Source organism: Drosophila eugracilis, unplaced genomic scaffold (assembly GCF_018153835.1).
Source record: "Drosophila eugracilis isolate 14026-0451.02 unplaced genomic scaffold, ASM1815383v1 contig_1858, whole genome shotgun sequence".
NCBI lineage: Eukaryota > Metazoa > Arthropoda > Insecta > Diptera > Drosophilidae > Drosophila > Drosophila eugracilis.
The window spans coordinates 345,196-359,241 of NW_024572708.1; the positions used below are offsets into that span (position 1 = coordinate 345,196).

Sequence of the window (14,046 nt, forward strand, 5' to 3'; positions counted from 1 at the left end):
TACTGCGACACCAGTGACAAAATTCAAACTAAGCTTCTTTATTATTCATGCTTCCCTATTTCCAATAATTTTTAACAAATTTGGAATAACTATACCAAAAACCAAAACAAATAAGATAACAGAAAACTAAGCCAAATATGGAAATTAGTTAGTTAGAAATTTATCGCACGTTCAAATAAAATATAAACCACTTCACTTCATAAATTCGGTTGCAACGTTTATTTGAAATCAAAAAACATTTGCTTAACACAAACAAAGTGGTTGAGGAGAAACATCTTGACATGACTAATGAGTTGAGTTGAGTGGCATGGTATTTACAGCCTGGTAGGGAGCCTGTCCTTCAATCCGGGCACGTCTAGAAAGTACGTGGCTGAGAGCCGAAACCTAGACCAACGCCGCGCATCGTGTGAGTGGCGGCTCTCGCCATTTCATACTGCTGCTCCATGTTGGAAAACATGCGTTGGCGCTGCTGGACGTCTGTGGGCACTTTCACTCCGCCCGAGGCTGCTGGTGGTGCAGCTCCTCCACCACTTGCGTCGACTGCTGCACTACCGTTGCTAGGCTCTATGTGGTCACCGCCGCCACCGGCTTCGCCATCGCCGGAGGGACCTGCATTTTTTATGCCCATCAGACGCATAAACTTCGATGCCACTTTACCGTCCGAGTCCTGTGAGAAGTGGGCGTTGCCCCACTTGTTCGCAGAGTCCTCGCTCTTCTTAGAGCCCCACAATAGTTTACGCTTCTGTTGTTGCTCCGCATAACGGTTGGCATTGATGATGCCCGGATTATAGTAGCTGGGCAGCTGGATGGGCTCTAGTGCAGGTGCTGCTACTGCTGGAGTACTCAACTCCAGGGACATTAGCGATGGTATCTTAGGTGCGTAATTGGGCGTCGGTAGAAGGCCACCGCCACCTCCTCCGCCGGAAGAGGCTGCTGCCATAGCGGCTGCTGCTGCATTGGCGGCTGCCAAAGCGGCCGCTGCAGCTGCCGCTGTTATTACTGCCGAGGATCCTCCTCCACCAGATTTCCCGAGAGGCAGGTGAGCGCCAGCTACTGCTCCACTGCGTAGTGTCTGGGATTGCGCTTCTTTAGGAGATCTGGAGCGACTACTGGATTCCCGTTCACGATATTTACGTGACTGCTGGCGACGACGAGAGGGTGGAGTTCCCGTCGGCGTGCGGGATCGTGACCGGGAGTCCTTGCGACGACGACTGCGATCATCATAGGAGCGACGCCCTGCTGCATTGGCAGCTGCAGTGGCGGCTGATGATGAGGTCGAGGAGTTGTGATGATGGTGACGCTCTTTGCCACCATGGTGGCGAGCGCTCTTCTCCGAACGCTTGCGGTCTCGGTCCTTTTCGCGATCGCGCTCCCTTTCCCGATCACGTTCCCGCTCCCTTTCCCGTTCCCTGTGGCTTGTGCCGTCTTTGGTACGATGATGGCGATGATCGCCCTGAAATTGAAACATTTTTTAGGAAATTTCAAAAAAGAAATGTGGATTTCAGATTGACGTAAGAAGAAAACTTTCTCTCACCTTGCTATGATCTTTGTCGCGTCCCTTTTCACGACTGCGTTCTGGGTCGCGTTTCTCACGATCCTTGTCCCTGTCCCGTTCGCGCTCTCGCTCTCGGTCCCGGTCCCGTTCCCTGTCCTTATCCCGCTCCTGGCGGTGACGGCTACTGGGCTGCGGTTCCTGGAACGGAAAGAAGCAACCCACCGAGGAGAATTATATTAGAGCGAATGAATGTACGAATCGACGGTGGCTGCTAAAGGATCAAGGTCTAGATGCTAGATGCTGGGAATGAAAGAGGATGGGCTGTGGGCCACCAGCTGGGGCCCGAGGTCCTTTCCATGGTATCCTAGATTGCTTAGAGAGTTGTTAAGTTCTATTTGATCGCTTTTTTTGTATACTCACTTTCGTGCGCCTTGATCTCTTTCTCTCTATCGCTTTCGCATTCTCTCTCTCGCTTTCGCGCCACCAGTGAATGGGTGTGTGTGTATATGTGCGGGCATGTGTGTGTGGTGAGTGTGTCCTGAAATATATATATATTTTTTTTTTCTCATTCTTTTCTCGGTGGAACACACACCCACCACCACACACAGCCACAGATTAGCACACAAGACTTTACATTTACAGTAGTCTTTACAAATCTGATTGATTGTCGCATTATCGAGGTAGCTATTGGTTATCGAGCGATTACTACGATCGGGATATCGTCAATGGTCGTAGGTCAGGTTTCTATTCTTTTTCTTTTCTTTTATTTATTTTTTGGTTGTTTTGAAAATGTCTTTTCATTTTGATTTGGTTTGGTTTCGTTTACGTAACAACAACAACAATGATAATAAAATGGTAGAGTTTAGTCATTTAAATATTAATTGGCATATAAAGTTTGTAAACTTAACTAAGCTGGCCAAACAACAACAACAAAGTGTGTAATCACAAGCAGACCGACATAAACAGAAATTTTCTTTTTTTTTTAAATTCATATTTTGGTTCATAAATAACAAGCTGGCAGTGGCTAAATTTACACAATTTATATTTAGGGGGAGGGTTGGAGCGCATGTCCCCGATCGTGCAGATCGATTTTTATATTCATAGCTACATACATATACGGATATATTGAAGGCTACATCTGCGGACAAAATAATAGCGTTGCAAATGGGCCAAGGGCTCAGGAAAACAATTGACTACTAAATCTTAATTGGGGCTAAGCCCTAATAACGAGTTCGCTAATTTTAGATTTGATGATATGAAAAGCTATAACTAGTCTACATAATTATCCCACTACCTTATAGAAAATATTAATTTTGATTCTTGAGTTTTCATTATCTTTATCATTCTCATTGGATACAATTCCAATTGGATATTAACAAGATGGTTATTTTTTGCCAGAGATTTTATGTATGAAAATCTACATTTAAAGCTCTGCCTTGCAAGCATGTCCTTAATTCAATGCGAAATTTAGAACAATTCATTGGCCAAAGAAATTGAGAACAAGGCTGCATTATTGATTTGATGCGGTGTGCTATTATATTGCCCGGCACTGTAAGTGCTGCTGGCAACACAGTTGGCATTGCTGCAGCGGAAGGAAATGAATGGCACATGGAAGATTCACGTTCGCATCCGCTCCAACCCAAAAACACACACACACACACATATATAAATATATATATATAAGTATATCGTATATAGGATATGGTATATATAGGAAATAAATCGATTTGGTGCAACGGCAATTCTTTACCTCATCAAAACGGCCTCTGCTACTACTGCTCCTGTGATTCTGCTGCTGCTGCGACGTCGGCAGCGGAGGAGTGTGATTGCGTCTCTTCGTCTTTTCCCTCACTCTGTCTCTTTCCTTTTCCCTTGGACTGTTGTTGCTGCTATCTCTGCCTCTGCAGGCGTCAACGTCGCCGTCGCTGCTTCCATTGTTATTGTTGTGGTTATTCCTCTGCTTTAGGAAGTTACTATTTGTTGTTGCTTTAACATACGGCTGTTGCAGTTTTTTTTGTTGTGGTGCCTAGGGGAATTTTGCAACTATTCAGAAACAGCAAATTCGCATTATTTTACTAAAGCACTAGGATACTTTAACTAAATTAAAAGTTAAGTGGATTGGTTTTGAATATTTTTGCTATTTAGGTGATCAGTTATCTATATATTTTAACGCCTTGCACATACACGCATTAGCGCACACACACACACACACACACAAGCAAGGGCAAAATGAAGAAGAAAAAATGATAGAAGAAAAGTGTACACAAAATGCGCTCGGACGATTTAGATAGTTTTCAGCTGTCCCGGCCTTTCGGTGTGGCTATATTTACCCGTATCTGGTAGCCAGCATCCTCCTGTTCGTCCTCGCTACTATAATTCACCAGGGCCTCCATTGCTTAATGTCGAAAAATATATTTTTCAGAGACCGAGCTCAGTAATAAAAATGTAATCAATTGCTAGGCCAGAAAGTAGGGATGGAACTGTAGACATCGATGGCAGACGTGATTATCGGTTTCGTAAATATCGATAAATTCGTACCATTATCGAAGCTAGAAAGCAAACTTAAAATTATAAGCGCCAACTTTCTCTTTCTTAGAAAATATTTAAGAAAAACAAAAAAAATATTAGAAATGCAACGACTGAAATGGATTTGGTATTATTAAACCAAAACGCTTTCAGCACTATTATTTCCTGCCAAAGCTGTCAATATTTCAAAAGTAATCCTTTCTTTTGCGACTAGCTTCTTTTATAGGCCAGATTTTTTCAAGAAAAACAAATTAAATAAAAATGGATTCGCCCAAGAAAACGGACTGTAATAACTGGGGTCTTTATGAGCGATGTCTTAACGTAGAAAAAAATATCGTCAAGACCGAAATTAGTGGAAAACGAAAAGGTTTGGAGTATTTACGCCAATGTTCCAGGAAGAACATTAATTCCCTAGTCAGCATAGCCAGCTTGGATCAAGAAATTGCTGGTCAAATGCGTCAATTGCGTCTGGAATCCACCATAACGATCATAAAGTCTCCAGAACAGATTGTTCGCTTTAGCGGCCGTGATACGGAATACATTGAGCCTTACAAATACCAATATTCTCCAGGATTACCTACAATCGACGAATGCGATGAGATGTCCGATTCTCCGAAGAAATCGTATAACCAGAAGAAAATGGATATCGAGAAAATGAAACCGGAAATCGAGAATACCAAGCCAGAAAGCATGGAGGTTTATCCAGCAATCGAGGATATGAATATTTCCATTTCAGAAATAGACGTTACCAAACCGGAGTTTTTGGGAAAACAGCCGAAACGCCGCAGACTGTTTTAATCCATGAGAAGGTCGCAAGCAGTCGACCGTTTTCTCCATGAATTAAAATGCAGGAATCATTGCATAAATAATTTTGTCTAAATAAAAAACTCAGACATATTATTTTCCTTTCTTAATACGCGGCTCTGTTTAGTTATAGGTTCTATAATCAAAGTACCGGATATATGGGAATCCAAACCTGTATTTATGGAGACTAATCCGGAAATAGAAAATACCTAACCGGATATCCTGTAAAAAACACGCGTTGTTGGAGGAGAAGGAATGTACATAAAGAGGCCATCTTGTTTTCCCTTCACTAAAACATAAAATTAACCATTTAAATATAAGTATAAAAGTAAAATAGTAATAGAAATAGTTTTGCTGGTACGCGGTTTTATTCTTTTATAGATTATATCATAAAAATTTGATTTTTATGAAATTTTTTGGCATTGTTTTTGTATTAAAATAAATTCTATAAACGTTGTAAAACAAAGTATTTGTATTTAATACAAATTACTTGGAAAAAATGGCTGCCAAAATTTTTTTAGACTAAGATTTTGCTTGGCAAGGGAATGGTAAAAAATGGCGTTATTAAATAAATTAAATTAATGTTAAAATATGTATAAAATAAATATAACTACTTCTATAACAAAGTTATGATACAAATGAGGTATCTCCAATCTCCAGTTAGACGTGAAAATTAGTAGTTTTATTTGATAGTCTTGGAAGTGTGCGTGCTTTTTAAAATGATATTAGATTTTAGATCAGTGGAGATCTATTATCAACTACATCTTCGATTGATACATGCGTGTTACAAAAAAAACATTATATATATATATATATATATATATATATATATATACATATGTATATAAAAATATTAATGGTTAATATTTAACCAGCACCAGGTTATTAATATTTCTTAAGTTTGATTCTCTCTCTTTTTAATTCCTGCACTTCTTGGAAGGCACGGGAAGCGGTGGGAAGTTCGTACTGTTGAAGGTGAGGGCTTCGGCAGTCGAGACGGAGTCCTTTGGTCCAACCGATCCACTACCAGTGGATCCAGTATGGATCACAGTCGCTGTCGGAGTTCGACTCATTGCCGCAACGCCGCCTTTGCTGGCCTCCATATTGAACATTGTCTGCGGAAATATTGGAAGCTATTACTTTTAGGAACAAGGTAACAATTTCATGTGTCATGTTTCGTGTTCGAGTTCAAATCTATGTTTCTAGCTTTGAATATGTGCATTAGCTTTTCTATATAAACTATTCTTGTGTTAAATGACTATTTTGGATTATTTTGATAAACCAAGAAGGAAAAGCGAATAAATGTCAAGCTGGTATAATTTTGAAATAGTCACTCAAAAGACAGTCCTTACTTGAACCCATTGCACCAGGACTTGCCTTGTGTGCGGTCATGTCCTCTCTCTGACCAGATACCCTTGGGTAAGATGCCTGTTCTCTAGGTCGCTGGTTCCACATTGGATGTGTCAACTGAAAGATAAGAAGATTAAGAGATACTTTTAAAATCCCCAATACTCACTTGCATGTGTTCCATCATCTGGCGGTTAGGCGGATACGGCATAGGGGGTCGTCCCACCTGGTGATTCGTTGGAACAGCAGATTGATAGCAAACTGGCTGTGGGGATGGGTGATATTGGACATATGGCGAAGGAACCACACTATTCTCGTGGGGGCGGCTATCCTTATAGCATCTGCCCAAGGCAGACTCGAAAAAGGCTTCGCCATAAATGGCGTACATTTGGGCTGCGTAAATCTCAACTGGTGACAAATTGGCGAGGAACATCTCCATCTGTGCTATGACATTGATGAAGTTCACATTGTCCCACCAATTGTCATGCTTGGTGGGACGGATCAGGGGGCGGTTGACATAGGGTTGGGCAAGTTGTTGTCGCTGTCGGTATGGTTGCCAGTAGCCAATATGGACGGGATAATAATTGTACGGTTGCGTTGGAATCCAACGTCCCGGGGCACAGACATAGGTTGGTGGAACAATAACAGGATTTGGATATTGACCATACTGACCGTATGGTCTCACTTCAGCATTTTGTTTCTGTGGCGGCCTTTGCTTGTGCTTGGGACCATTGACTTCCGGTTCCTTAACCTGTACCTTTAGAATACTCCAAATTGATTTGCCACGCGGAAGTGTGCACTCCTTCCACAGATACCTAACTCTCTCCACCATTCGTATTAGTCTCGCCACATCATGACGACACTTCTTTTCCAGATTTTCCCTTTGCTTCTTGGCCTTCAACATTTCGTAGCCAATGGGATTGTGTTTGCTGCCAACATAAAGACTAACACCGGTCTTCTCTGAATTGGGTGGATTGAGAAAGGAAAGGCCAAACGGGTTGCTCCAATTATTTGGCGACGGAAACTCATTCTTTTCGATTAATCTTTCTATATCTATGCTAATCAATGTCACGACATCCGGTTCATTGACCAGCACTGAAGTGCGTGGTATGGCTCCTCTACTAGGTACCGACAAAGGGATATTGGCATCTTTCTTGTGAGGTATATCGTCTTTTTCGGCGATCGAAAAAGTGCATGGCTTAATGTAGACTACTGACTCATCATCGGATGACGGCGATGGCTTTTCCTGGGACTTTGGCGATGATTTACCCCCGTTTAGCTTCGACAGCAACGGATCAATAAAGCTGCCCAGAGTAACGGTCTGAGCGTTTTGAAAGTGGTATATCGAAGCACGGGGACTGCGCACCTCCGGATCACCAGAGTGGTGACTACCGCCACTGTTGCTGCTGTTGTATTTGTTCATCGTCTTTCCGCTTGTCCAGTAAGTGCTCTTTTGGCTACAGCTGCGGCTGCTACTACTGCTGCTGCTGCTACTACTGCTGCTGCTCTGGGCTTTGAATTTCTCAATTGGCGAACGATCCTGTCTGCGATGGTCTGTGAGTGGGAAACAAATGTTCAGATATGGCATACTTATGTAATTATATATTATTATGTATAAATACAACAAGGTAGATTGATAGGTGTTTCCTGATTTTCTAATATGATTTGCAAGAGATCTTTACTATAAAATATTCTACTACCTATTCCAGAACAAACTCTAGAAAGGAGTGGCTTTATATTAAGTCATTAAGTTTACTATTTATAAGGTGTTTTGGGATTATTATTTTTAATTTTAAATCAAATTGAAACATATACAAAAGAAATATCCAATAAAACGTAAACTTAGTTCGAAATATTTCGCGAGGAAAGCTTCCATTTTTCTTTAATAAACGAGGATAGAGAAGAATATTCCATACATATTATTATTCAAGTATATAATTAAGTGTAAAGCTTTGCTAATGTTAATATAAACCGTAAAAATAATTTACTTATTTAGGGAAATTGGTAAAAATCAGTAAAATTACATTACCTCATAATATTTTTACTTTCTGAAAAAGTTCGGACTCCATTTTTCTTATTTCAAAAAAAAAAAAAACACTGAATACGAAGTAAAGACAATGCGAGAGAAAAGAAGGTACAAAAAGAAGTTGAAAAACGTGGTTTGGTTCCTTAAAATTACACGGACACAACATTAAAGATGGCGTCTCAAAGATGACACTTTCTTTTTAACACATTTCTATTTTATATTTTTTTGGTTTGGTTTGGTTCCTTAAAATTACACGGACACAACATTAAAGATGGCGTCTCAAAGTTGACACTTTCTTTTTAACACATTTCTATTTTATATTTTTTTTAATTTTTTATTTCAAGTGCCGGCGAATTACGCTTGTTGACTTCTGCACTCCTTAAAGGGAAAATCAGAATAATGAGGGAAACTGGAAATTGTGTTTATAATTGTGAATGTAATTTGACAGGCACCATTTTACTTCCCTCTCCCTCTTTTATGGCATTCTTACACATACTTGTATTTGTTTAACCAACACTAGTATGAGCAAAAGAGCGAGATGGCTAAAACGGAAATATAAGCCGGTAAAAAATCGAGAGCAATTCGCGAAAAAGAATTTGTTAGGAATGTAAACATGTGATTTGAATTGGACATTTCAGCAAAAGATTGTTTAATTATGACACAAATTTATAGCAGGGAAATATGTTTTTGTTATGGTTTCGCACTTAATTTATTTTGGCTAACAATTCCGTGGTCAGCAAATTGAAGTTCCCCCCTTTAAAGCCCACCATAGTATTAATTTCTGAATGAGCGATTTGTTTATATTCCGCGAGTTTTGTTTATGACGCCGGACAGACGAGCCTCATCGGAGGAGATAATGAATGACTTACCGTTGGCCGGTGGTTTCGGTGGCACTGGCTTGTTATGAGTATGCTTTGTGGTGGATACCTGAACCGGGAAAAATTTAATAATTGAATATAAAATTGATTAGTAGACTTACCAGATTTGCAGGATTTTGTTTAGTTTCAGTTTTCTTATTAATATTTTTCGGCTTAGCCGGCGGGAAGTTCTCAACAGCACCCGCAATCTCAGGTTCCTGTTGGGGATCAGCTTCTTCGGCACCTGCTTGTCGCTTTTTTTGTCGCTTGCTAATATGCTTCATTTTTCTTTTTGCTTTGTGCACTTTACTACTTGCCGGCACTTTTCAAATTGACTGCAGTTTTCCGGAAACGGAACCGAGCACTTGCAAAATGTCGAATCCTCAAGTGATGAGCTGCAAATTGACAATGCACCAGCATCGATACGTAGGACATTCGATATCGATGCTTTTATTTGTTTGGCTTTATACACGAAACTTTTCCCCTCCCTAGAACCAATACAATTGAAGAATTCATTTAAATATTCGTGTTTGTTATGTTGAATATACTGATATAACTGTTAGTAAGCTTTTCAAGCTGGGTTCCTTCTTCAGAGTCAATGAGAGGGCCAACTTCCATGTAATGTTGCGCATGCGCGAATTACATTTAATTCCAAGAATTTAAATTTAGGCGCTGCAACTAGAGATGGACTTTATATGGTATTTTCATTGATTGTGGAATATTATAATTTATTAACATGGAAAGCTATCAAAATAATTATGATTTAAATTAAACACATACAATTTGAGCTAAATTCAATTTTGCTATTCAGGGCTTAATTTGTAAATTGATATTAAATTTAAATGATTAATTCACAGCTACGTAATTCTTTAATATAGCCTTAACTTAATTTGAAGTGCACGTGAATATTTATTTCATTAAAAATATTTTTCTTTTTTAACGTACAGAGAAAGAAGCTTTTCTTAATACCGACTACCATATGGTATCGAATTAGGTATCTCTCAATGGTCACACTGCGTGAAATGCACGGAAAAATAATGGTTTTTCAAACTTTGTTAAATGGTGTTGCTTGCATTTTTATTTTCTTTAAAAATAACCTTTTTAAGATTTTTTTGGTCAATTTTATTTTAATTTGCTGTACTCACTACCTTTGAAAAAAATTAGAGGTACAGTAATTTAATTCAAATTCAAAACTTTAGTGAATTTTTGCGCTTAGTGGTGTCCAGCGAGGATGACCTAACTCCTCGCCAGTGCCGCCAGCGCAATTTATGTTTACAAACATCTTGTCAACTATGGGTAAACTAATTTAATTCAATTTTAAAAATTTTGTAACTGAATTTTCAGAACAAAAATTTCCCGTTTACCAACATCGCTATACTAGCACCTATCGATGTGTCGGAGTCATGTTGATAACTTGTTCCTTCACATATCGATAAAGTTATTGTTTTAAAAACAATTTGTTTCTTGGAAATAGCGCCACAAATTGTAGCTGGAAATTACCATCTAGGCAACGGGGCTTACACCATGTCGGACGATAGCGACTATATGTTAGCTCTTATGCTGCACAAACAGCTAAATTCCGACCAAGCAGAAAATAACACCGCAGCAAGTGCGGATGTCAACAAAGTACGTAGTTAGACATGGTAATTAGGAACTGATAACCCTTATAACGGAGTTTTTGCAGGAATCAGACTATGAGATGGCCCTAAAGATGCAGGCCCTTCTAAACTCCGAGAGTGAGAGCGAAGGAGGCGGGGCCACTGATTTGGACACCAGTATCCAGTTCGTCTACCCAAAATCAGTGAGTGGCATGAACATTCTAGCATTACTTGTTTGAACTCCACATTAACCCGAATTCTAAACTTCTCTTGTTATATATATAAAACCAAAAAAGAAACCAATGGAAAACAAAAAGACCACAAGGGTTGGACCCGCTGCGTCGCAAAAGGAGCCAAGGCGCGCCATTCAGGACAGCCATGATGATTATCTAAACCAGACGATGAACCTGGTGCATCCGCAATGGGAGTTGGTCGATCCGAATCCGGACATATTCTCCATGTTCGTCCGCTTCGACGATAAGTTCTTCCAGAAGCGCCTGGGCGCCGTTGCACTCGAATGGAGCAAGCGGATGTACTCGTGCGCAGGAATCTGCTACCAGAGAGGCAATCGACATTTTAAGGAGATTATTATCCGCCTAAGCGAGCCGCTGCTCAAGCTGCGCCCACGCAAGGATCTTGTTGAAACTATGCTGGTAAGGATTTATAAATTGCGTATTTACATTGCGCAGTTTACTCATTAAAGTGCTTATATTCTGCAGTGCTATATGTATTTTTAATCATAACACATTCCTTTTGGTTTTATCCAGCACGAAATGATCCACGCCTACTGCTTTGTGCTCAACATCCGTGAAGGCAATGGGGGTCATGGGCCCAACTTTAAGCGCATCATGGAGACGATTAATAAGGTGGCGGGTACCAACATTACCGTTTATCACTCGTTCCACGACGAGGTCGCCGCCTATCGCACTCACATCTGGCGCTGCACGGGAATTTGTCAGAACCGCACACCGTTTCAGGGCTATGTAAAGCGTACCAGCAACCGGGCACCCGGTCCAAATGACCAATGGTGGGAGAAGCACCAACGAGAATGTGGCGGCACGTTCATGAAAATTGGTGAACCATCAAAACCTGTAAAACCAGAGGGGAAGCCTAAGGCAAAGAAGCCTGCTCCACCTTTGGCTGCCCCCAAAGATGGCATACGCAACTGGCTGAGTAAGCCGGCAGCCAAGAAACAAGCCACAGAAGCTGCTCTTCTGGGTAATCTTGTGAGTGCCGTTCCACCCACTTCCTATCCAGGACCCTCCACCGATCCCTTTACCATCCCCAAGCCACCAGCTGCGGCTAAACCCCGTGGCGCAAATGTCAAAAGCTTCGGCGACCTCAACAAAAGTAATCAAGAAGAAGAACCTCCAAGTTCAGGTTTAAAAACAACTACTGAAATGACCGGACATGGTTACAGCATTGGTGGATCTAATAGTAAGGATGTCATTGATATTACTAATGATAGTCCCGATCCATCTGTACTCCGAAAAATGCGCCTAGAGCGATTTGGTGGGGTTGATTCTACAAAGGAGCAAGATAAACCTGAAGTAAAGACCGGGAATAAGAGACGTCGTATGTCTAATGAAGACAATATAGTAAGCTGGGAATCTTGGGACGATGATTTGATGATCAGAGGTGTCGAAGTACCCGTGATAGATTTGGTCGACAGCGACGAAGATAATGATGGTCAACCAGCGGAGACGAAAGTATCAATTATACCAGGCGGTAGAAATACCATGAGCAGTCATGAGCGCACTCTGTGCATTAAGCGAGAGATAATGGAAGATGAATCGACATATTCCGAAGGCGATATAGAGTTCATTGATGACGAATACGACGATGAGGTTGCAGCTAACAATGACAGTCTTACAGCGGCCACAGAACTAGCCGATCAGTCCATCATCGATGATCTTTTCGGTGAGGACACGCTGCTGAAAGAGTTTCAGCGGGAAAACGCCGTGCAGCCAAGCTGCTCAAAATACTCCAGCAATATAGATAACGACATTGTCTCCTGTCCCATTTGCTTTGAGAAGATGAAGCGTACGCAACTGGCAAATCATTTCGAGGGCTGTACTATCACGGTACGAATAGAACCGCCATCGGTTAAGTCCAAATTCAGCCGCCCAAGTTCAACCGATACCTCCAAAGGCTCTAAAGCGAAGTCAAAGAATATTTCATCTAAGCAAATTCTTCGCAACGTCGGATACACAGACAAGGAAATTGACGAGCTAAACCTAAGCTCTTCCAGCGATTCGCCCACAGTGTTGTCCAGCGAGGATGAGCTCACTCCTCGTCAGCGTCGGCAGCGCAATCTATACAAACAGACCATTAGCTGTTTCAATTGCGGTCAAGAGTTGATGGGCCACCAGATGGAGGCGCATCGCTCTCTCTGCAAAAAAAAAAGTAAGCGTTAGGACATTCCACTCCTTATACCAAGCATATGAAGCTAGCCACAATGTTAATTTTTTCGAATTGTTTACTATAAGATTTTTTTCGTTTGCATTTTTCGAGTAAAAAACTCTTACAATATGCGCCCAAAATATCGCATGTTCTTTTTATTCGCATAGCGTGTTGCTAACGTTGGCCAGTGAACCACGAAGAGATCCGCTATCGGCAAAAGCAGGCGTCCGCTCAAAGAGAGCGACTTCACTCGACAGAAGCTCTCTACGAAAACGATCTTGGAATGCGCTGGCAGTCGTCCAAGAAGTCGCCACATATAGGCAGCATAGCAAAAGGGCACACAGGTGCCGGGTCCGTTGCATAGGATCAGTTGGGGGCGATCTCGCCAGACCAGGTAGCAGCACCACAGTAGCGCCCACAGGGTGGTGAAGATGCTGCTTAGCCAGGACTGGCCCACGCTACGACTGCGCGGCACCTTAAAGACTTCCGCCTTCTTGGATTCTACCGGCAGGGCCTGTCTAAACTGGTGCTCAGAGGTGGAGTCGCTGTTGGCCAGGATCAGGTGTATCGACTGGTACTTCTCTGCTTGATGGGTATTCGTCTGTTGCAGCAATGCCTGCGTCAGGCGGCACATCTCAGCTGTGTGACCGCCGGATCCTAGGATTATGTAGGTGGGATGAAGCGGATTTGTGGTCATGATCCTGTCCAGAAATTCAATTCAAATTAAGAACATATGACTTTGTTTACATTTTTTTTCTATGGATTTAATCGATAGTTGTGTTTTTTGAACTAGCTCCCTGGTGGTTCCACCACAATTTATATTAGGTGTAAAGCTGAAAAAAGATGATGATTCCGGTGCATTTCGGATGCTCCGTGGTGGGCATGATTCTTTACAGAAACCCTATTCAAAGGTGTTTTTTATAGTGTAAATTGTGATCCTTAATCATACCAATAGTTTCAGTGTTATCGATAACCTCACCGATAGCTATT

The 14,046-nt window shown here is 41.4% G+C and overlaps 3 protein-coding genes across 4 annotated transcripts; 1 reads left to right on the forward strand and 2 right to left on the reverse strand.

Moving 5' to 3' along the window:
- Positions 1–204: 204 nt before the first annotated feature.
- Positions 205–3,966, reverse strand: LOC108110091 (arginine/serine-rich coiled-coil protein 2). 2 transcript variants are annotated; one of them, XM_017218983.2, is made up of 4 exons: positions 3,826–3,966; positions 3,246–3,521; positions 1,535–1,693; positions 205–1,453 (listed from the first exon to the last, which is right to left on the reverse strand). In XM_017218983.2, the coding sequence occupies exons 1-4, from the start codon at positions 3,886–3,888 to the stop codon at positions 356–358; spliced, it is 1,596 nt and encodes a 531-aa protein (XP_017074472.1). In that variant the 5' UTR covers positions 3,889–3,966; the 3' UTR covers positions 205–355. The 2 variants fall into 2 exon arrangements, with proteins under 2 accessions (XP_017074472.1, XP_017074473.1); XM_017218984.1 differs by lacking the exons at positions 205–1,453; positions 1,535–1,693 and having other exon boundaries at positions 3,355–3,538.
- A 6,507-nt stretch (positions 3,967–10,473) lies between these two features.
- Positions 10,474–13,175, forward strand: LOC108110063 (DNA-dependent metalloprotease SPRTN). Its single transcript, XM_017218943.2, has 4 exons — positions 10,474–10,681; positions 10,740–10,856; positions 10,950–11,306; positions 11,421–13,175. The coding sequence occupies exons 1-4, from the start codon at positions 10,580–10,582 to the stop codon at positions 13,068–13,070; spliced, it is 2,226 nt and encodes a 741-aa protein (XP_017074432.2). The 5' UTR covers positions 10,474–10,579; the 3' UTR covers positions 13,071–13,175.
- LOC108110066 (UDP-N-acetylglucosamine transferase subunit ALG14 homolog) lies at positions 13,115–13,827 on the reverse strand. The gene has a single exon (XM_017218947.2). The coding sequence runs from the start codon at positions 13,751–13,753 to the stop codon at positions 13,178–13,180; it is 576 nt and encodes a 191-aa protein (XP_017074436.1). The 5' UTR covers positions 13,754–13,827; the 3' UTR covers positions 13,115–13,177.
- Between the last annotated feature and the right edge of the window lie 219 nt (positions 13,828–14,046).